We start from the raw sequence: 23,051 nt of genomic DNA, 5'->3' as shown, positions 1-23,051 counted from the left end.
TGATTGGATAGCAAATTGTTTTGTTCTTTTTGCTAGTCAGTCCCTGGACTGGTTGGATACTAAACCAGATGGGAGAACTGGGTATAGACAGGTCGACCTTAAAATTTAGTCACTGAAGATGGGAAGAGTATATAGATATTTTCATTTGCGAGGGGGCCTTGGCTGTCTTTTGTCTGTTTAAATAGTCAGAGATAGCCCCTATCCCGAATTGCTTAAAATGTGCATATATGATGTGGCCCTGATCATAATTGGGTGCTCCACATGTGATGGAAATTCAAATAATTAGTAATAATAATTTTCATAGATAAGGGGAACTGAGAGACAGAAAGTGAATGATTTGCCCAGGGCCGCACAGAGCAGCAGATACTCAGCTCATTGTACTAAGCACTGTACAAACACATGGAAAAACACAGCCCCTTTGCTGGTGAGATTATATCTTAGATTGTCAATTATATTAATGTTTTAATAATTGCAGAATCCATCCACTATTTCAGATGCTTTTCTCTTAATGTGAATACAGTTTTGCTGATCATTTTTTCCAGTTTATTTTTATTCTTCCTTTCATCTCTATTATTGTTTGTCTCATTGAGCTTGTTCTATGTGAGGATGCCTTACTGAATCTTTTGTCGGATTTTGTTACTATTTGTTATTTGGAGGAGGTTGCATAGAAGGACTGCACTAGGGTGACCTCATTGGAGTGGCATTGGATTAGTGACTGCCCAGGCTGTACTTCTTTTTGAAGAGGTCTTAACCCCCTGATACAGTGCTGCTGCTTAAGTGCTCAATTTTCAAATCGTACTACGCTTTGCATTTCTAGATCACACTGTTTTAGAGTGCTCATTTGCTTTTTCCACAAATTCACTTTTCCAAGGAAAGGATGAGCAGTGGGCAGCTCAGATAGCTCAATACGTAAGTGGTTTGTTTTCAGCAGTAGACAGAGTTATATTAGTTTTATCCAGAAATGAAGTATAGCAGAGCAAATAACTTAATAAACAAAAATTGATCTCAAGTTAGCAGCTTTACTCGCTGGGATTGTTCTTTTACTGGATACTAAATCAATGGTAACTGGATTTTAAAATAGTTATCTAGTGTTTGATTTTTTAAATGTAATTTTCTCGATTGTTAGTGCTTCCTGTATCTTACTAAACCAATAAATCAGCTCAGGGTATCTCACTTTTCCCTCTTTAATGACATAACAGCTGTTGAACTACTGGTGGCACTAGTGATGCAAAACAAATGTAACAGCACTCCTGAAATTACAAGCCTCCACTGCTAGAGTCAAGTGAAGTGTCTAGAGCAGTGCTTCTCAAGCTATCTGATGTGGGGGACTGGCACCGGTCCGCGGACCACCACTTTGAGTAGCACTGGTCTAGACTATTCAGTGACATAGGGGGAACTGCAGGGAGCCCTTCTGGACTGGGCAGAAGAGGCCATGTGGACCCCTGTCCAATCCCTAGGATACTATCACAAAAATGCCTATACTTGCTTTGTCTGGTGGCATTTATTTTTTTCCCAGTCTATGCGATGGGATGGGCAGCATGAAAAAGGGCACCACTGTATCAGCAAAATTGGACCTACTTGACTGGAACACTGGGAATTACGCTGTGTTAAGGCAGGGAATTGTTTGGGGGAAAATATTTGTTAAAAATAATAACAGTTATAATCAGCAAGAACTTTGATATTTTGCTTGTGTATAGTTTGTCTGGCTTGCCTGATTAGACTGTAAGCCCTTCATATAGGATGATCTCTAACTATGGGTTTACAAAGGATCTAACACAATGTAATGCTGTCCTGGTTGAGGCCCTTTAGTGCTACTGTAATATACATAAATAATAATTGTAAAAAGATGAATGGTTTACAATTTGTAGTAGTTTAACCAGGGACAAAGAGTTCTGCTCTGCTACTCTTATGTTGTGTGCTGCCATCAGATATGGGGGAAAAGGGTTGAGATGTACTGATTCTTAAATATTCTGCGTACACAAAAAAGCTCAGATAGTGGCACACATGAGAGAAGAACCATTTAAAATTTCTCTTAGTAAATCACAGAAGGAAAAAGTGACACCAGTCTCCAGATATGGCTCCATTCTTCTGCCAGATCTCTCTCCTCATATCCCCTCTTGCAGTGGGGTAGACAAACACCACACTGGACCAGAGTATGAAGGGGTGAATGGAAACTGGCACTGATGCTGACCCTGCCCTGCAGCATCTGGTCTCAGTATCAAACGGAAGTGGAACTTTTCAACATTAGGGAGGAAAAAAAGTGCAGAGGGGATGTACCATGGTAGAAAGATCTTGGGGTCTGAGAGAGAAAAAATTTAGGAGTTGGCTGAAATGAGCAGCCTTGCACTTAGGAACCTTAGGAGCAGTCAAGCCTTGGAACAAGGCTAGCAATGGGCTTTGTCTTACTGTTTTATTTATTAATTGTGTAAAAACCCCAAGAACAGCATGAGTTTTGACCCTACACAGGGCACCTCACATAGATTACATTAATTCTATGTGTTCCTAATTTATAAATCACCATAATATCTAGGTGCTGTAGTAAAAAGATGAAGGGAAAGAATCTGATCTCAGTTACACCATGGCAATCCAGAGTACAATTAGGACAATTACTCTAGATTTATAGTATTGTGTAGCCTGGTGTGACAGAGTGAGAGTAGCCTAAGGCTGACTTACCACTCTCCATTTGGTAAACATATCCACTTCAGAGCTTCAGAATCTCAATGCATGGATGAGACTGAGACGATGGTGTAGAGAGGAGGAGTTTAGATTTATTAGGAACTGGGGAAACTTTCCGGATAGGGGGAACCTATACAGGAAGGATGGGCTCCACCTAAACCAAAGTGGATCCAGACTGCTGGCACTTAACATTAAAAAGATTGCAGAGCAGTTTTTAAACTAAGAGATGGGGAAAGCCGATTGCTGCAGAGGTGCATGTGGATCAGACAGAGACTTCTCTTAGAGGAGAGTCTATTGACAGAGATTCTCTAGGTTTTAGTCAGGAGGAGAGGATGGAAGACAATAAAGTATGGGCCAGATCAGACAAGAAACATTCACATAAAGAATCTGACACAATAGAAAAGGTCAGACAAATAAACAGTGACAAGTTTTTAAAGTGCTGGCACACAAATGCTAGAAGTCTAAATAATAAGATGGGTGAACTAGAGGGCCTCATGTTAAGGGAGAGGATATTGATATAATAGGCATCTCAGAAACCTGGTGGAGTGAGGACAATGGGACACAATCATTCCTGGGTACAAAATATATCGTAAGGACAGAACAGGTCATGCCGGGGTGAGGGAGGAGGGGGAGGAGGCTGTGGCACTATATGTGAAAGAAAATGTAGAATCAAATGAAATAAAAATCTTAAATGAATCCACATGCTCCATAGAATCTGTATGGATAGTAATTCCATACTCTAATAAGAATATAACAGTAGGGATCTATTATCGACCACCTGACCAGGACAGTGAGAGTGACAATGAAATGCTAAGGGAGATTAGAGGGGCATCAAAATAAAGAACTCAATAATAGTGGGAGATTTCAATTATCCCCATATTGACTGGGTACATGTCACTTCAGGACGAAATGCAGAGACAAAATTTCTCGATACTTTAAATGACTGCTTCTTGGAGCAGCTGGTACAGGAACCCACAAGGGGAGTGGCAACTCTCGATCTAGTCCTGAGTGGAGCTCAGGATCTGGTCCAAGAGGTAACTATAACAGGACCGCTTGGAAATAGTGACCATAATATAATAACATTTAACATTCCTGTGGTGGGAAGAACACCTCAACAGCCCAACACTGTGGTATTTAATTTCAGAAAGGGGAACTATGCAAAAATGAGGAGGTTAGTTAAACAGAAATTAAAAGGTACAGTGACTAGAGTGAAATCCCTGCAAGCTGCATGGACACTTTTCAAAGACACCATTATAGAGGCCCAACTTAAACGTATACCCCACAGTAAAAACTAAAAAAGAGCCACCGTGGCTTAACAACCATGTAAAAGAAGCAGTGAGAGATAAAAAGGAATCTTTTAAAAAGTGGAAGTCAAATGCTAGTGAGGTAAATAGAAAGGAGCATAAACGCTGCCAAATTAAGTGTAAAAATGTAATAAGAACAGCCAAAAAGGAGTTTGAAGAACAGCTAGTCAAAAACTCAAAAGGTGGTAATGTTTTTTTAAGTACATCAGAAGCAGGAAGCCTGCTAAACAACCAGTGGGTCCCCTAGACGATTGAGATACAAAAGGAGCACTTAAAGACAATAAAGTCATCACAGAGAAACTAAATGAATTCGTTGCTTCAGTCTTCACGGCTGAGGATGTTAGGGAGATTCCCAAACCTGAGCCATCTTTTGTAGGTGACAAATCTGAGGAATTGTCACAGATTGAATTGTCAATAGAGGAGGTTTGGGAATTAATTGAGAAACTTAACAGTAACAAGTCACCAGGAGCAGATGGCATTCACCCAAGAGTTCTGAAAGAACTCAAATATGAAATTGCGGAACTATTAACTATGGTTTGTAACCTGTCCTTTAAATCAGCTACTGTAGCCAATGACTGGAAGATAGCTAATGTAACGCCAATATTTAAGAAGGGCTCTAGAGGTGATCCTGGCAATTACAGACCGGTAAGTCTAATGACAGTACCAGACAAATTAGTTGAAACAGTAGTAAAGAACAAAATTGTCAGACACATAGAAGAACATAAATTGTTGTGCAAAAGTCAACATGGTTTCTGTAAAGGGAGATCATGTCTTACTAATCTATTCAAGTTCTTTGAGGGGGTCAACAAACATGTAGACAAGGGGGATCCAGTGGATATAGCGTACTTAGATTTCCAGAAAGCCTGTGACAAGGTCCCTAACCTTATGTAAATTAAGTTGTCATGGGATTAGAGGGAAGATCCTTTCATGGATTGAGAACTGGTTAAAAGATAGGGAACAAAGGGTAGGAATAAATGGTAAATTTTCAGAATGGAGAGGGGTAACTAGTGGCGGTCCCGAAGGGTCAGTCCTAGGACCAGTCCTATTCAACTTATTCATAAATGATTTGGAGAAAGGAGTAAAGTTTGCAGATGATATTAAACTGATCAAGATAGTTAAGACCAAAGCAGACTGTGAAAAAGTTCAAAAAGATCTCACAAAACTAAGTGATTGGGCAACAAAATGGCAAATGAAATTTAATGTGGATAAATGTAAAGTAATGCACATTGGAAAAAATAACCCCAACTATACATACAATATGATGGGGGCTAATGTAGCTACAACTAATCAGGAGAAAGATCTTGGAGTCATCGTGGATAGTTCTCTGAAGACGTCCACGTGGTGTGCAGCGGCAGTCAAAAAAGCAAACGGGATGTTTGGAATCATTAAAAAAGGGAGAGAGAATAAGACGGAGAATATCTTATTGCCCTTATATAAATCCATGGTATCCCCACATCTTGAATACTGTGTACAGATGTGCTCCCCTCATCTCAAAAAAGATATACTGGCATTAGAAAACGTTCAGAAAAGGGGAACTAAAATGATTAGGGTTTTGGAATGGGTCCCATCTGAGGAGAGATTAAAGAGGCTCGGACTTTTCAGCTTGGAAAAGAGGAGACTAAGGTGGGCTATGATAGTGGTATATAAAATCATGACTGGTGTGGAGAAAGTGAATAAGGATAAGTTATTTACTTGTTCCCATAATATAAGAACTGGGGCCACCAAATGAAATTAATGGGTAGCAGGTTTAAAACAAATAAAAGGAAGTTCTTCTTCAGTCAGCGCACAGTCAACCTGTGGAACTCCTTGCCTGAGGAGGTTGTGAAGGCTAGGTCTATAACAGGGTTTAAAAGAGAACTGGATAAATTCAAGGAGGTTAAGTCCATTAATGGCTATTAGCCAGGATGGGCAAGGAATGGTGTCTCTAGCCTCTGTTTGTCAGAAGGTGGAGATGGATGGCAGGAGAGAGATCACTTGATTATTACCTGTTTGGTTCACTCCCTCTGGGGGGCCTGGCCTGGCCACTGTCAGTAGACAGGATACTGGGCTGGACGGACCTTTGGTCTGACCCAGTATGGCCATTCTTATGTTCTTATGTTATCCACATGAGCCAAAGTAAGGAAATAAGTAATTAAGTACCAGATGATTAACCGATCAACCAGGGGACTCAGCTCGTCAGCTGAAGATGGTTAAAAGAGAGACAGGAGAGAAGGAGGAAGACTGGAAGGGTAAAGCAGCCCAGGTTTTCAGAGAGGTGCAATCTCCCCCGCCTGCCCTGTAGCTTGGTAGTAGGTAAAGGCTTGGTGAAAAGCCGTATGCTGTGGGGAACAAACACTTGTAAATAAAGCACATGGTACTGAACTTGCCACTGGTGGTGTGAGGACTGTTTGCAGCAAGCAATCCAGGGTGAGGGAGTCCAGCCTTGTGACACTGAGTTCATAATTTTTAATAATTTCAATGTTATTTGGCTCTCAGACCTCCTTTTGTCATCCATCCTAAAACAGCATAGCCCTTCCTCTGTTGTGTTTTACTTTACTGAAGGTGTTTGATTCAGGGCTGGAGGTGGATAATCAAACTCCCCTTGTATTTCTTCAAAACTCAGATAAATCCTTGGAACAATTGACTCACGGGTTATTGATTCTTTTATCCCACCTATGCATAGATCTGTACACCTTATTCCCAGGGTTGAACTCTTCATGCTCCCAGATTAGGGTCACTGGATGTGGAAATAACTCATGTTTCCCTCCACTGAATCCCATATGTTCATTGTAACCTGGAGGATCTTATGAGATGGAGGTAGGCAGAAATGACCCTTACCGGGCACAAGGCAGATTGCTGGATGCCTCCCCTGTCTTCTTCCTGCTGTTCAGCTGCACTTTCATAGAAAATATATTAAGCACTTTCTTTTTTCCACAAATTCCCTCCTCCAACCAGGGGAAACCTTTTATAGAGTGATCTTATGCCTTCAGACAAAAACCCAATATGGTTACAGAAGCCCTTCAAAATACTTTAAAAATAATCTACTTTGAAGGAAATCTTTAAAGAAGGTTGGCTAACATTTTTGAAAAGATTTTGCAGTTCTCTGATCCTCCTCATCTGAACTAGCTGGCTCAGTGCTTCCTGGGTAGTAAAGTCTCTGATACAGAGCTAATCCCTACATGTTTTTGTAGGATGTGCGAGCATTGCCAGTGGAGTGTGACAGGGCCTGTTCCCCTTTTGTTTGTGATCTCCTCACTTCTGTCTTTTGTTCACTCTGGACCCCCCTTTACACTGCCATCACTCCTTGTCCTCCTCACACACTATCCATTCTTGCACCACACCTTCACAGTGATAACACCATGTCCCTGCAAGCCTGAGAGGAATTTTAACTCCAGCCCACAAAGCCTGAGGGATGTGTCAGTAGCCTTGGGCAGCTGGCAGGAAATTTTCACTCCTACTTCCTCTTTCTTCTCAGAGGTATCTAAAGGCGAGGGAATACCTCTCTTGGTGTTGATGGAATCATGTTTGTACCAGGTGGAACCATCCATGTTACACATTCCTGGTACCAGCTATGATCTGACCCATCCACAAGTTGGAAAAGGTGCCTGGATGTTCCAAACTCTTATTGTTTGGCATATAGCTAATAAAGATGTAGTCAGACATTCCCCTTCTCTTTAACAAAGAAGGTTCAACTAGAGCAGTGGTTCTCAACCAGCAGTACGTGTACCCTGGGGATACACAAAGGTCTTCCGGGGGTACATCAACTCATCTAGATATTTGCCTAGTTTTACAACAGGCTACATAAAAAACACCAGCAAAGTCTGTACAAACTAAAATTTCATACAGACAAAATGAGAAAGTAAGCAATTTTTCAATAATAGCGTGCTGTGACACTTTTGTATTTTTATGTCTGATTTTGCAAGCAAGCAGTTTTTATGTGAGGTGAAACTTTGGGGTACACAAGGCAACCTTTCTAGACTACTGTATCCTTTTCAGGAATCTGATTGAGATTCTCTGGGCTAGAGAGTAAGGATGTATAGATAGGAGAGAAAAAACTCTGAGCGGGCATGTTTATTTACTAACACACAGAGTGGTTTAAATGAGAGCCAAAGGTGAAATCTTGAATAAGTTAAGCTAAAAGGAATTGCTTTTCTTCATTCAAAATATATTTTTTTAAATGTCCACAAATGAAAGCATCAATTATCATGTGTAAACTTTCGGTGATGAATGGATGTTTTTTGTGTACTGCTTTTGGGTTACTCTAATAAATCAGCGATGCCTGAATTACAAAGGTCCCCTTTACTTCCTCTTTAATGAACTATCTCTGAAACCTTTTTGACTGCTAGTATTTTATTTGTCCCATATTTAATGAGCTGCAGACTAGCTCAGAAGAGCCAGATGAATGATCTAAATGCCACAAGTGTTTATCCCACATTTAAATGTTTTCTTTTCTGGGACTAGAGAGTGCCCCAATGTATCAAATGCATAGCTTTAGATTGTTTGCTTAGATAATAATTTAAAAAGACTCCATTACCTGAGCGCTCTCTGGCTGTCAAGCTCTGATGTAATAAGGCATGCACCACTAAGAATATTTTCATTGGGTGTGATAACTTATTCTTGATAAAACAAAATAATTCAAAAATTGTTGTTTTCTGAAGAAGAAAAATAAAGACTTTGACTTTTTAGCAAAAATTTGAAAAGTGAAATATTTTAGCCAAAAATATATTGAGGTACCTCTTTGGGGTTGCAGTTTGGGTGTCTCATGTTCCCATTCTCCTCTATAGATTAGATCCCTGGCTGGATTACATTTCTCATGCTGCACCCCAGCAAGGGAGCCTGGCCCACAAAGGAGACTGGGGACATGAAGCAACTGAACCACACTTCCTATGAGACATTGTGGCAACATATCCAAATAAATACATTTTGATTTTCAATTGTTTGGTTTTTGGACAAAAAAAAAGAACATTTTCTGTGGAGAACAGATACTTTTCCCACCAAAAAAATGCATTTATCTGAAACCCCAGTTTGTTGGGGGGGTGGGGGGGGGGGTTTAATGGAAAATTTCCAAACCATCCGTCCCCGCCCCGCAATAAGGCACAAACAACCCTCTTCCCCCCCCCCACACCTTTGGATAATGCAAAAATCAAAACCTTGATAGTTAATTTAAAATATTTTTGTTGCTCCCCACAGTTATTAGTGACGACAATACGCTGCCCTTACTTTTTATGGGTCTGATTTGTATTTATGAGAGGGACATCAGTTATATTTCAAATGCATTCATCCTCAAACCTCATTGGGACAGTTAGTAGCTGTAGGTAGCAACCCAAATGTGGTGTAGCCTTTAAATACTCCTCATTTCAAGTTGTACAGTTTAATATGCTCCAGATCTTGCCTTGCACAACGTATGTAATTTGTGTTACTGCTCCTTTCCCCCCTCCTCCCAGCCTTGGCCCATCGTTGGTTCGTCCTCTGGTTGTACCTGGTCTCTTTGGATTCTATTTAGTTATTTACGTTACCTTCCCCTACTTCCTCCCTCTCATGTACTCAGTCATTCCTTTTCCCACATTCATTCATTTTCTGTCCTCTCCTCCAGGCTGGAGCAAGGGATGCTGGAAGGATTTTCTTCCCCTTCTCCAAGCCTGGGGGAATTCACAGGAGGATCTACAACCCTTCTTCCAGGCTAAAGGAGAGACACTGCTGGGAGGATTTTTACTCTACATGTTTGTGATGGGGCATTGCTCTGCTCCAGCCCAGAGAGGCAATGACATTGTGGAATCAACCCTATCATGGGTGCTCTCCTGGCAACTTCCTCCATCTGATTATGCCTTTGTCTTCAGACCATTCAGGAAATTCTCAACCCATCAAGAGAAGGTGGCCTCTGACTTTTAAATATAATGGAGGGCAGCCTTTGGGAAAAATACTAAGAGGCCTGGCTCTGTGCTAGTTTTAAGCAATACAGGTTTCTTATTAACAAAGCACAGAACATTTTTCCCCCCAAAGCTTTGCATGTTTTAGGGTTAGGTCTCCGTGTCACATCACCAGGATATTTCCTTGTGCCTTTGTGGGCCAGTCTGACCTTGGCCAAACCTCTTTATCATAGCTTCCAATTATCATTAGCCCTTTCAGAACTACATTTCCCCCCAAATAAGGGCACATCTAATCCTTGTTCTAATAACTAACATGAAGTTGTGAGAAGTTTTTTTGTGAACAGCCATGCACTCTACCAGTGTATATCTTACCTGGTCAAGCAAGTATAGCATAACCATTGATTACCATTTGTAATGAATCTTAAAATGAAGAATAAGATTATAGAAGTCCCGATAGGACATCTCATCAAAAATGCTAGCTTGATTTGGCTTGGTATGAATGAATGAGAATTGTTTCTTTCTCATCAATGTGACCCTGTTTGAGTATTCTTTACGTCATTATTGAGACAAAAAGCTGACATTTCTGGCTGCATATGCATCAGGACCTATGCTATGTACTATACTGTGTCCTACCAACCGTTATTTGTTCTCTTTTAATAAACCAAATTTAGTTACAGCTGAAAATTGTTGTTTGCAATGAGAAATGTTACTTAAATATTTCAGTAACTGCTTTTTTAAAAAAACCTTCATCTTGAATAAGTTTTTTTTTACATTTGTTTTTCACCAGTTGAAAAGATCCAGAGCCAGTGGGACGAAGTACAGGGACACCTTCAAAGCCGCAGGCAGCAGCTAAATGAAATGTTAAAGGATTCAACACAATGGTTGGAAGCCAAACAAGAAGCTGAGCAGGTTCTAGAACGGGCCAAAGTCAAGCTTGAGTCGTGGAAGGAGATTTCCTACACTGTGGAAGCTCTGAAAAAGCAGAACACCGAACTTAAGGTTATTATTGAAGATAGAGAATTTGTATTAAAGATTAATAATCAAAATATTGAAATGTCTGATGAAAATGTTTCTACTTGATTTGATGAAAAAATACTTGCAAGATTGGGTAACTTGGACCAAAAAATGTAGCCACAAACCAGGTGATTCCTCAGCCCAAATACTCCCTCCACTACTGCTAATAAAAAAATTCTATTGGCTTCTAAATTCTAAAAATGGCATCACATAAACCTCCCCACCACAATAGGCTCTAATTAGCAGAGAGACCAAGGGCTGGGTGATACCGGAGAATGCTCTTTCACCAGTCTTTCACTCTTTGAATTGCTGCTAACTAGTTGTATCTGTTCTTTTGGGACAGTAGGCAAAGTGTGTGGGTTTGTTTGTTTGTTTTTTAAGTCTTTTAGCTGTATATTTGAGGGCAGGTCATGGATGGTTCTAGCGATATTCCCATAAATAAGTATAGAGAGCATCTGCTCAAATTGGTAATATCTAGCTTTCTGGTTAAAGCTTAACCCCCTTAGTCCCCCCCCCGCCCCCGTAGCTCTCCCCCCACCCCACCTTTTAAATTGTCCCGATCCACATGAATAGAAGATTTCCCTTTCCAGAAATGTCAGTCTAGCTAACATTAACATCCATTGTTTTTAATCAATCTCTCCCATCCTATACTTCAGAAGTACATAAACACTGGCTTTTAATTTGCCCTGCGGAAGTACGAAAACACCAGAAATCCTTCATTTTCTTGTTTGTTTTAAGGCTAGTAACTGGTTAATTTTTCTCATCTGAGATTCTGCCTTAAGGGTCATCGCCTGACATGGATGGATTATTATAAATAAAGACAATCACTCACTAATGTATTAGAAAGAATTAGAGATTATGTACACTACTGTCATTCAGCAGAGAGGAGATACATTTGTCATGGTCTCTTTCTGGAGATAGAATGCCGGCTTCTGACCAGTGTTTGGCTTACAAATAATACTCAAAGTAAGTTTCCTAACTGCAAAGGTGTAAGGGAGGAGGGAAAAATTGGGTGAACAAGTTCTTAAGTAATTTTTTTTTAACATTCTCCACCTCAAATACAAAGTACTCAGGCAATTAAGACTAATGGAAACAGCTATTTTACAAATAGAGTGCCACATTTTTCATTTCTTTCAAGCATTTCTTACAAGCACCTCCTGCTATTAGACTTACAAAAATTACCTTTATAAGAAGTTTACATATCTTAATACAAAATTTAATTTAAATACTTCCTTTACAGGACTCTGCCCTTAGAATATAAATCTTTAACTCAAACTGGTAAATACAAAATTGTAATATATATATGAAAATTACAAAATATATGTATCTATAGGTGTTTATGCATATACTTATGTATAAATAGAACTTGATGGAAAAACTGTTCCTGCCCTGCAATCATTTTTGATATTTCAGATTGTGCCTGTGTTCCAAATCAGGATGAAACATGAGACCTTTGTCTCTCTCTTTTTGGGGTAAAATTTTCAATCTTCCTCACCTCCTCCTCCCCAAGAATAGCCCAGTCATGACGGCAGTCAGCCGGGATGCAAGCCACTCAAATTCTAGGCCCTGCTTTGAATATTCAGTAGGATGTTCTGGGCTGCTGGGTTTTTTCTCTCTCTCTCTCCCTCCCTCTCATTTTGGCCAGAAATTCCATCCTGGACTTGAGAAACTTTCAAGATGAAAGTTTTTCATCAAAATTGATGCATTACAACTAAAAGTTTAGTTGATGAATCTGCATATTCTGATGAAAAATTTGTTTTGTCAAAAAATTCCCCACCAGCTCTGTATACATGAGTGTATGAGAGAACATCTAATAATCTCATCCATTCATTCAATATAACAAAAAAGAGAAAAATTCCACTAGTGCTAGCTGTGAATCAAAACCTGGATCTTGAATAACCCTGAAATGTGGAGCATTCAATGTCCAGACCTGGAACTAAATTTTGCATCTTGACTCCGGATCTACAAGTGTTCTGAAATGTGTTATAGTTGCTTTATGAAAACCTGTCAGATCACCAAACCTGCAGTTGGCCCTTGCTTTACTTTGCGCTCCCCACATGCTGATATAATTGCGTGAGGCTTTACAGCTAGAGTTCCCGCCTGGCTCAGCTGTCCCATTTCCTGGGCATGATCCAAAGTCCACCGAAGTCAATGGAAAGATTCCCTTTGATTTCAGTGAGCTTTGGATCCAACCTCTTTGTGGAGATTGTTCCTACCAAGGACAAAAATGAACTGCATTGGGGACATCACATGGGTAAGTACACAGGCATGCAGTAATATTGCTTTTACTATGCAAACCTATAATTAGTTCTGGATTTGCCCCCGTGATTGATACCCTTTCAAAATTTCCAGTTGCAAGAGTTTTTTAAATATAGTTCCTAATTAAACTTACTTAAGAATCTTAAGTTAGTTCATAGTTAACTGTTTTGCGACTTACTCAAATCGAACGTCCCTTCACAATGTCTGTGGCTTTCCATTCAAGAGTAATATCCCAGGAACTGGGTTTAGGTATGGGAGAGTCCAAAACATGGTAGATTGGCAATGGGAGTCTGCTTTTTCACTAGAATTCAAAAAATTATCCTATTTGTTAATTGTTCTATGATGAATGTAAGCTTTGTTAGCCTAGCAGGTTGAACTAATAGTGTTTATCTAATGAAAGCAGTAGCAATCTTGGCAGACAGACCAAATTTTTAATTGAATAAATATGGAGACTAGTTTTGTTTTCTCTCTAGAAAGTGGTTCCTTTCAATGAGGGTTGATAAGGAAGTATGAGGAATCTTGTTCAGCTAACGCCCATGTTCAACCTGTGTCCTTGAAGACAATATAAAATAATTTGAAGATGACATAAAGATTGGGGGGAGTGATAAATAATGAAGAGAACAGGTCACTGATACACTGAAATGTGCCTCATCAAGCATAGTGGTGGATTTTCTATCACTGGCCATTTTTAAATCAAGATTGGATGTTTTCCTAAAAGATAAGCTTTACCAATTGTTGTAGGGAAGTTCTATGGCTTCTGTTACACAGGAGGTCAGATTAGATAAGAACATAAGAACAGCCATACTGGGTCAGACCAAAGGTCTATCTAGCCCAGTATTCTGTCTTCTGACAGTGGCCAATGCCAGGTGCCCCAGCGGGAATGAACAGAACAGGTAATCATCAAGCGATCCATCCCTTGTTGCTCATTCCCAGCTTCTGGCAAACAGAGACTAGGGACACCATCCCTGCCCATCCTTGCTAATAGCCATTGATGGAGCTATCCTCCATGAATTCATCTAGTTCTTTTTTGAACCCTGTTAGTGTCTTGGCCTTCACAACATCCTCTGGCAAAGAGTTCCACAGTTTGACTATGCATTGTATGAAGAAGTACTTCCTTTTGTTTGTTTTAAACCTGCTGCCTATTAATTTCATTTGGTGTCCCCTAGTTCTTGTGTTATGAGAAGGAGTAAATAACACTTCCATATTTACTTTATCCATATCAGTCATGATTTTAGACCTCAATCGTATCCCCCCTTAGTCACCTCTTTTCCAAGCTCAAAAGTCCCTGTCTTATTAATCTCCCCTCATATGGAAGCTTTTCCATACCTCTAATCATTTTTCTTGCCTTTTTCTGTACCTTTTCCAATTCCAGTATCTCTTTTTTGGTGCACACAGTATTCAAGCTGTGGGCGTACCATGGAGTTATATAGAGAGAATGATATTTTCTGTCTTTTTATTTATCCCTTTCTTAATGATTCCCAACATTGTTACCTTTTTTTGGCTGCTGCTGCACACTGAGTGGATGTTTTCAGAGAACTATCCACAATTACTCCAATATCTTTCTTGAGTGGTGGTAACTAAATTTGATCCCATCATTTTATATGTATAGTTTGGATTATGTTTTCCAATGTGCCTTACTTTGATCATAATGCTCCCTTCCGGCCTCGGAACTTACAAATCTATGAATTGCTTGGCAAGCTGGATGCAAAAAAATATGCATTTTTAGTGAGGAATAAATGTAAAGACATGCAGGCCATACTTACAGGACTGGGGACTCTGTCCTGGGAAACAATGACTCTGAAAGAGACTTTGGAGTCATGGTGGGTAATTAGCTGAGTTTGAGCTCCCAGTGCAATGCTGTGGTCAAAGGGCTAATGTAATTCTTACATGTATAAATGGGGATATTGAATAAGAGTCAGAAGGTTATATTACTAGTGTATTGCATTGGTGCAACTATAGCTGGTGTGACAAAGTCAGGCTGGATGGCTGCAAGAGGGTCCTCATATTGCGTTCCAGGAGTTGGGCGGCCACAGCCTATGGGGCGGATCCACTGAGCCTGGAACTCAAATAATTATGGGGGGCAACTGAAAAAAGAATAAGGATGGGTGTGGGTCAAAGGGTCAAAAGTAGGGAACCTGAAGGGGACACCGAGTAGAGAATCCCGGCCAGCACTCACTGCTCCTCAAAGGTGTCAAGGGAGCCCAGTGGACACTGCCCAGAGGCACTCTGCCCAGATACGTGAGCAGAGAGAGGAACAGAAGTAGGCCCCGCAGTCGCAAAGAACCCCGTCAGCCAACATCCTCTCTCTGGTATTATAGATGTCCACTTTGGCCATTGCTAAGAGGAAGTTGACGAGGCAGTCCCATGACTTTGTGGGGGCACTGACAGGTTGTGCATTAAAAAAAGGTGGGGGGAGAAGTGCAGCCAAAAACATAAAAGGAGATCTTGGTGGAGCAGGAATAGGGGCTGCAGCCTGGTGCACTCAAGATAGGGATGTGCCAGGGTCTCCCTCACACCGCAAAAGGGACAGGTATTGGGAACAGAGGTGAGCCGCGCCAGGTACATGCCCATGCTCATGGCTCCATGAAGGAGCTGCCAACCCATATCCCTGGCAGATCATGGGGCCAAGGTAGAGTATAGGCTGGCCCACAGGGGTTCCTCACCCTGAACAGATGACATAAGGTCCCGCCATTTAGTGTCAGGGCGGGACATGAGGGTGAGGAAATGGAGAGTATGGAGCACGAGCGTGTACAGATGTGCCTGTGGCGCGGCTCAAAAGCGAATTGGCTGCAGGTCTTGCAGCTGGCTCGAGGTATATGGGTGGGGTGGCTGGGGAGGCTCATGGGACAGGGCCCCAATGAAAAGATCCAGAGGGCCCAGGGCATGGGGTGGGTGGGGAACACCCTCCTGCAAGAGGGTCCTGGAAGGCTGATATATTAGCCCTAGAATGTTAAAGCCCTTTTTCCTACAAGCTGAGAAGAGGTTACCTCAGGTCAGTTAGGGACATCTGAATCCAATTAAGGTCTGCCTGAGGCCTTTAAAAACCCCTCCTCTGGGAAGAGCAAAGGGGGAGAGAGAGAGAAGCTACTGCCAGGCAAGTGGCAGCAGGGAAACAAGCTTTTCCAGGCTGAAAGGCTGTGCTCCTTCCCGTAGGGGAACAGCAAAACCTGAGTGCCTGCTAGGGGAAGGACTGACACCCTGGGCAAGCAACAGGATGACACCCTGCCCCAGTGAGGAGGCAGGAAAAGGTGTCTCCTTTTTGTTTGGTGAACGATACCCCTTAGGCCAACCCTCGGGCTTTCCCTGAAAACACAGCCAAAGGAGCACAGAAAGGGGGAAGGCAGGCAACTGCCCAGAGTGGGGCTGATTTACTCCAGGCCCTGCATCGCCAGAGGGGGAAGTGCTAAGTCTGGCGAGATGAAGCAGGTGCCTTGCCACACGGTAATATTGTGTCCAGGTCAGGGGTCCACAGTTTAAGAAGGATGTTGATTAATTGCAAAGAGTTCAGAGAAGAGCCCCAAGAACGATTAAAAGATTGGAAAATAAGCCTTATAATGATAGACTCAACAAGCTCTATCTGTTTATCTTAACAAAGAAAAAGGTAAGGGGTGATCTGATCACAGAACAGAAGTATCTACATGTTAATTAAAATAACGAAGCGTTCTTCAGTCTAGAAGACAAAAGTATAATAATCTAGTGCCTGGAAGATGAAGCTAGACATACTCAGACTAGAAATAAGGTACAAAGTTTTACCAGTGAGGGTAACAATTGTAACAATTTACTGAGGATTGTGGTGGATTCTCCATCACTGGAAGGTCTGAAGTCATGGTTGAATGTTTTTGTTTTATTAATTTCTAAATAGTTTTTCTGGTTCAAATAGGAGTTAATTCAGCGAAGTCTGGTGGTCAGTTGTATAAGGGGGTAGACTAAATGATAATAGTAGTCCTTTCTGGTCTTGTAATCTATTCTGTTGATAAGACCTGAGACTTTGATACCTGTTACTGGTATTGCCTGCATTCATTGTTATATTTTTAAATTAACAGTAAAAGAGAACAAATACCCTCTTTATTCTTCCTCTTTGTATAACAAATGGTATAAACACATTTGGTTAGAATACTAGCTAGAAATCCTATATAAAGCATTAGTTTTACTTTTTGAATGGGATTTTCAAAAGTTTAAAAAAGAGACTCGGTTTGCTCCCTGTTTGGCTCAAGGGAGAGGTAATCTGCTCCTCTATTCCAGAAGAAGTTTACTTGTCCTTCAATACTATCTTAGGTAGTGTGACCATACATCCTGTTTTGGTTGGGACAATCCCTTTTTTAAGCCCTGTCCCAGCCATCCTGTCTTTTTTGGCAAAAGTGGGCATGTGTCCCTTTTGCTCTTGCCGACTTGATCAGTTGGCAAGAGCAAATGGGACAAATGCCCACTTTTGTCAAACAAGTGGAGTACGGTGCAGAGGAATGTGCGATGTGGGTGAGTGGTGATGTCAGCCCCTTGTGGGGAGGGGGGAGGCAGGGCTCTCGTGTGGGAGGGGCAGCAGGGTTCTAGCAACAGCCTCTTTCAGGGTGGGGGGGAGGCAGGGTTCCAGCGACCCCAGCCTGGGGGTGGGGAGGGCTCGGGCAAGTGGCTCGGGCCAGCCCATGTGGGGGAGGGTTCAGGCCAGCCCTGCACAATGTCCCGTTTTACCTTTGGGAAATATGGTCACCCTAATCTTAAGTGAGAGGGCCAATGTGTGAGAGGGCAGCTAGTGCCACGGCTATTCCCCTGCCTGCCCACTTCCAATTCACCAGTGCAGGAAATGTAGTAGCAGTTCCACTGAGGCTGCTTTCCTACCAGGGACTCACGTGCAAAGTAGCCTTATCCTCCCTTACTCCCTGCACAGTGCCTCAGGCAAGGAACAGTCTTGCCTTTAGTCATATACTGTGTGCAACAGTTACCTTGACACTTGCTTTATAATGTCACCCTTAACTGTTTTGCTGCCACCTAATATTCCAGATATGGACCAGCTACATATGGTGAAAGAAATATACTCTTAGTGTTGTTTTATGGACTATACCAGAGTTTACAACGTACAATTCTAAGTGCAGTGGAATATTATAGGGATGATGCCTGCAGCTGCACAAACACTGAAATAGAGGACCAGTAATGAATGGTTATACCTCTTTAGACCAGCTAAATAGCTGATAACATCCAGAGAAGGGCTGGGCAGTGGGTCTGCTTTTCCGGACCTGGGTTACATAAATATTTAATGCAACAAGTGACATGCTCCAAATTGGATGGTGCTGTACATACATATTGCTGTATCTGTGCACAGTTTATTTTATTCCACTGGGTAATGCATGGATAGAAAGAAAGGCCCAGTCTCATTTCCTTACTTGTTTTTAATTAAGGACCCTTAATTACCTAGATTTTCCCACTAATAACATAGCAAGTAGTGTCTTCTAATTAAATAAAATTAAAAATATACATAAGCAGCATGATTAATGCGCATCCCTAACTCTTTAAGCCTTTTAATAAAGCTAACAAATTCAAGAGATGACACAGATGAAATAAAAAGAATGCTTTACAAATGTCATAATGAAATTAAGGTAATAAAGCACTTTGAATACTTTTTGTTTCTACTTATTCCAAAGTAGAAGGAAGAGAAATGGGGCCTGAAAGAAAAAAAGAAGAAAGAAATTGTATTCCATTAGTTTAATTATAAAAATTCATTACATCAAGTCATGTAAGACAGAAAATAATGGGACTGTATTAGGTTGGACAATAAACCTTTCACTATAACACTTTGCTCTCGGTCCCTGTGAAAAGTATAGAGTAGGCGCAATGACTTAAGCATGCACTCTTTAAAGTTGTTGAAAAGATTAAATACTCATTTCCAGTAAACTGGAAAATGCAAATTGTTTCCTCAAACAGAATCCCCCGTACTCTTCATTTATGTTCTGAATGATATTGTTCTTTGGTAATGTCAGGAACTTAATAGATTAGTCTTGAAGTTAATGGCGAGAATCGTAGCATTGTAATGGGTCTGTCAGCATTTCCATTAAAGAGCCTGCTTTGGAGGGGTTTATAAGGTCATTAAATTCACAGGGAACTAGCAAAAGGTACACATTCTCCAAGTGAAAGTTTACAGGCCATTAGCCCACAACGTGGACAGACTGTTTTTGTATCTATAAAGGAAATGTAAAATATTCTACTACAATATTTTTGGTTGGAAAATGGCAACTATGTACTATGTATGTATAGCTAGTGCTTTATAACATTGTTCTACTGGAAAAATATTTTCCAAAAAGAATAAAGTATGAGCATCGTGAAATTCTTACAAACGTACAATAGATGGACAAAGTCTGCAGCAAAAAGTGAAGGGAAAAAAAAAGCCCACATATAAGATATCTAAAAAACAATTACAAATAATAACAATAAGCCCAGGAGAGAGCATAGTTCAAGTGTGGTCTGAGCTTTGGAGTAGCTCCACTAACTGAGGCTCCCCAGGGGCTTTGCCAGAGCAGCATGTATCTGGCTGCCTTGGCTGTGTCTTCTCCGCAGCGAATGCCACCTGTCTGGGGGGATACAGTGGACCTGGAATTGTAGTAGTGTTTGGTCCTATGCTCTGTGTAACGTACATGGAAGCAGGTAAGACCTGGGGCTGAATCCAGCCCACAGTATTTAAAATTATGAGGTATTCTGACTTCTTGACAATATGTGGTCATGGGTGAGTGAATTAAGAAAAAATGCCCAGGCAATGTTTCAGATAACATTGAAAAGTAGCCTGAACCTTCACTCATCCTTCAATACAACTTTTTGAAGGTTTTAAAAAAAATTGATTATTAGGCTCCTCTTCCCCCTATCAACCAGCCACAGCCTTTTACCTGTTTACCTGTGCAAACCAAGTTCTCTTTGTGGAGGCAGGTAGTTACGTTGTTGCCCTTCTGGTTTCTAAGGACAGATCACCTTCAGGATAACAGGATATAGGCCTGGTTTACACTAGGCATGGGGAATCGATCTAAGTTACACAACTTCAGCTACGTGAATAACATAGCTGAAGTCTGTGTACTTAGATCTACTCACCACGGTGTCTTCACTGCGGTGAGTCAACTGCTGCTGCTCCCCCGTCGACTCCGCCTGCGCCTCTCGCACCGGTTTAGTACAGGAGTCAACGGGAGAGCGCTCGGGGGTCGATATATCGTGTCTAGACTAGATGCGATAAATCGACCCCCACTGGATCAATCGCTGCCCACCAATTCGGTGGGTAGTTTTGTAACCTCTCACAAGGCCAAGATAGATTCTCTGCTGCTCTGAAATGCAGAAGTTAGATGAAGAGAAATCTACTGTTTTCCTGAATTTTATAATCTTACGACATCCTTTAAGTCTTATATTATAGAGACATCCCAAAATGCCAGTATACCTTAAAGAAATAAGAGAAGCTCTCCTAACAGGCAACATATTAGATCCCACTTGAAGTAGAGCAAAGACTACGTCCTTTAGAGGAGCCCTGACATGGGGGCCACATCCTGGAATTCTCCTCTTCCCAAGTCAGAGGAACCTACAGTGCTTAAAGCAGGTAAGAGGAGCTAAAGCTTTTTTCTGTGGATGGAAGAAACTAGCCCCAGTAGGGAGTCCCTAAAAGGTTCAGATAAGTATCAAAACTTTCATAAGCTTATCCAGAAGGAACCTGCAAACTTTAAAGTGAGCAATCGCTACACTCTGTTTGTTTATTCAACTTGACATTCAGACTTCTTTCCATCACGCATCAGTCTTGACAAAATAGCTTACTAATGATTAGCTTTGTGTGAAGACTCTATTAGTTTAATCAAAACCAGATTTCAACATGAACATCACTTTGGGGGAAAGGAAAATCTATATTCATGGAGGTTTTTCCTATTTGAAAAGGAAGTTATTTTCTGAAGAAAGTTTCTAATTTATACAGCCAGCTACTGATTCTAATAATCCTTCCATGAGAAGAACAGGAGTACTTGTGGCACCTTAGAGACTCACAAATTTATTTGAGCATAAGCTTTCGTGAGCTACAGCTCACTTCATCGGATGCTGTAGCTCACGAAAGCTTATGCTCAAATAAATTTGTGAGTCTCTAAGGTGCCACAAGTACTCCTTTTCTTTTTGAGGATACAGACTAACACAGCTGTTACTCTGAAACCTTCCATGAGAGTTTTTGGCAAATTATAACGTACTTTTGTGCTCATATTGTCAAAGATGTTTGGTAACCTATATATTTGTCTAGCCCTAAGAGCTGGTCGTCTGTATTGTTACTGCTATTTGATTACAAATAATGGAGGAGACATGGATGCACACAGTGTTTTACAGATGTTGGTTATGACAAGCAGACAAACAGGAAAAGCATATGGAATTTGGTTCCCCATTGCAACCAATGCACCAGTCTCCTGATCTGCTTTTCTAATGAGGAAGGAATTGTTAGTTAGCAGATCTAGATAAAAATTAAAATGAACACAGAATTATGTTCAAAATTGTAAATGCTTTCTTAAAACTATTTCCAGAAAAATTGGGAAAGGTCATGGCATTATAATAACTTACTGTTAGGTTTAATATTCTAGTATTTTGATGTATGCAAGTTTAGTACTGATCCAGTAGGTGGCACTAATTACATAAACAAATCATTCTTAATAAAGTGAAAAAATTCAACAGACAAATGTTATTTGTCCAAGCTTTGGTATTATGTCACATTGTAAAAAAAAAAAAAAAAATTAGGCCTGGCAGTATATTATTTTACGATGCTCTTTTTCCTGTCTCCCCAGCATAATGAATTCACCATCACAGAGACAAAAATAGTCGGCATGCACAATAATTTATTCAACTATTTATTTCTGAGAAAGAACTATTATGATTACATTCACTAGTTTACCAATTTTGGCTGCCACATTTTATCTTGCACTGAAGATTTTATTGGTTAGTCCTGTCAGCCGCTTGTTGGTAGTACTGCAGTCCTCTTGTGTCCCAAAACTTAAAAAAAAAAAAAAAAAAAGTTCTGACCCTAACAATCAGCAGATGTGACAGAGGCTGTTTCTGTTATTACCAGCAATGAGAAGATTCTCTCTCTCTCTCTCTCTCTCTCTCTCTTTTTTTAATCGGGAAGGTTTTAAAGGTTTAAAGGTTCATCCACTTTTCAAATATTCAAGGTATATTTTTAAGGGAAAGTGAGATTCATTCTTTTGTTTTGTTTGTTTTTTCCCCCTCTAGCAATTTTCAAAAGAGCTGCGGCAGTGGCAAATACATGTGGATGTGGCGAATGACATGGCACTTAAGCTTCTCCGTGATTATTCTACAGATGACACCAGAAAAGTAGAACTGATGACAGATAACATTAATACCAGTTGGGCTACCATTAATAAGAGGTACAATGCCATTTCTCGCACTAACACTGTTGTTAAGCTTCACTGAATTGCATTGATCTACTTTAACACTTAATGTAGTGATTAGGTGGCAAAATGGAAGGGAGGTACCCAAAGAAGCCGGTCACCCCAATTGTTTTTTTTTCTGTAGATGCTTATCTTTTAAATGACATTTGGGGCAACCACTCTGACATGAAACATTGTCATTTGGCAGTTTTAAACCGCTTTTACATATTAACCATTTTTCTAATTAACTTTAGTTAATTCATTGTGTTTCATAAAGTTCCATAGATATTTAAATTAAGAGAGTTTTTTAGTTTTCTAACTGCTATCTCAGCATCTTAATCTCTATACAGTTGTAGACAGTGCCATAAATTGAACATGAAAATGACACACCCTACTGAAATATAATTCACAGTAGAAGCATTATACTATATCTATGAGAAGAATCTACAGCCAAGATTTTTTTATTTTATTTTTTTTTAAGATTAGATTGTTGATTAAACCATTCAGGATTACATTTTGTAGTCTCTCAATGTTTGGTATAGATACCAGTTCATTACTAAAAGCTATGTTTATAGGTTGCCACT

At 40.5% G+C, this 23,051-nt stretch overlaps 1 protein-coding gene across 9 annotated transcripts in view; it reads left to right on the top strand.

Annotated features, from left to right (window-relative positions):
* The window catches only part of DMD (dystrophin), a 1,912,888-nt gene that overhangs the window by 1,459,653 nt on the left and 430,184 nt on the right, over positions 1-23,051 (top strand). For all 9 annotated transcript variants that reach the window (XM_043538015.1, XM_043538014.1, XM_043538013.1 and 6 more), the window contains 2 exons: positions 10,614-10,825; positions 22,310-22,464. In XM_043538015.1, coding sequence (XP_043393950.1) covers positions 10,614-10,825; positions 22,310-22,464 — 367 coding nt within the window. The remainder of the gene's footprint in view (positions 1-10,613; positions 10,826-22,309; positions 22,465-23,051) is intronic.

Source organism: Chelonia mydas, chromosome 1 (assembly GCF_015237465.2).
Source record: "Chelonia mydas isolate rCheMyd1 chromosome 1, rCheMyd1.pri.v2, whole genome shotgun sequence".
Classification (NCBI taxonomy): Eukaryota; Metazoa; Chordata; order Testudines; family Cheloniidae; genus Chelonia; species Chelonia mydas.
This window is presented reverse-complemented; position numbering and strand designations above follow the sequence as displayed.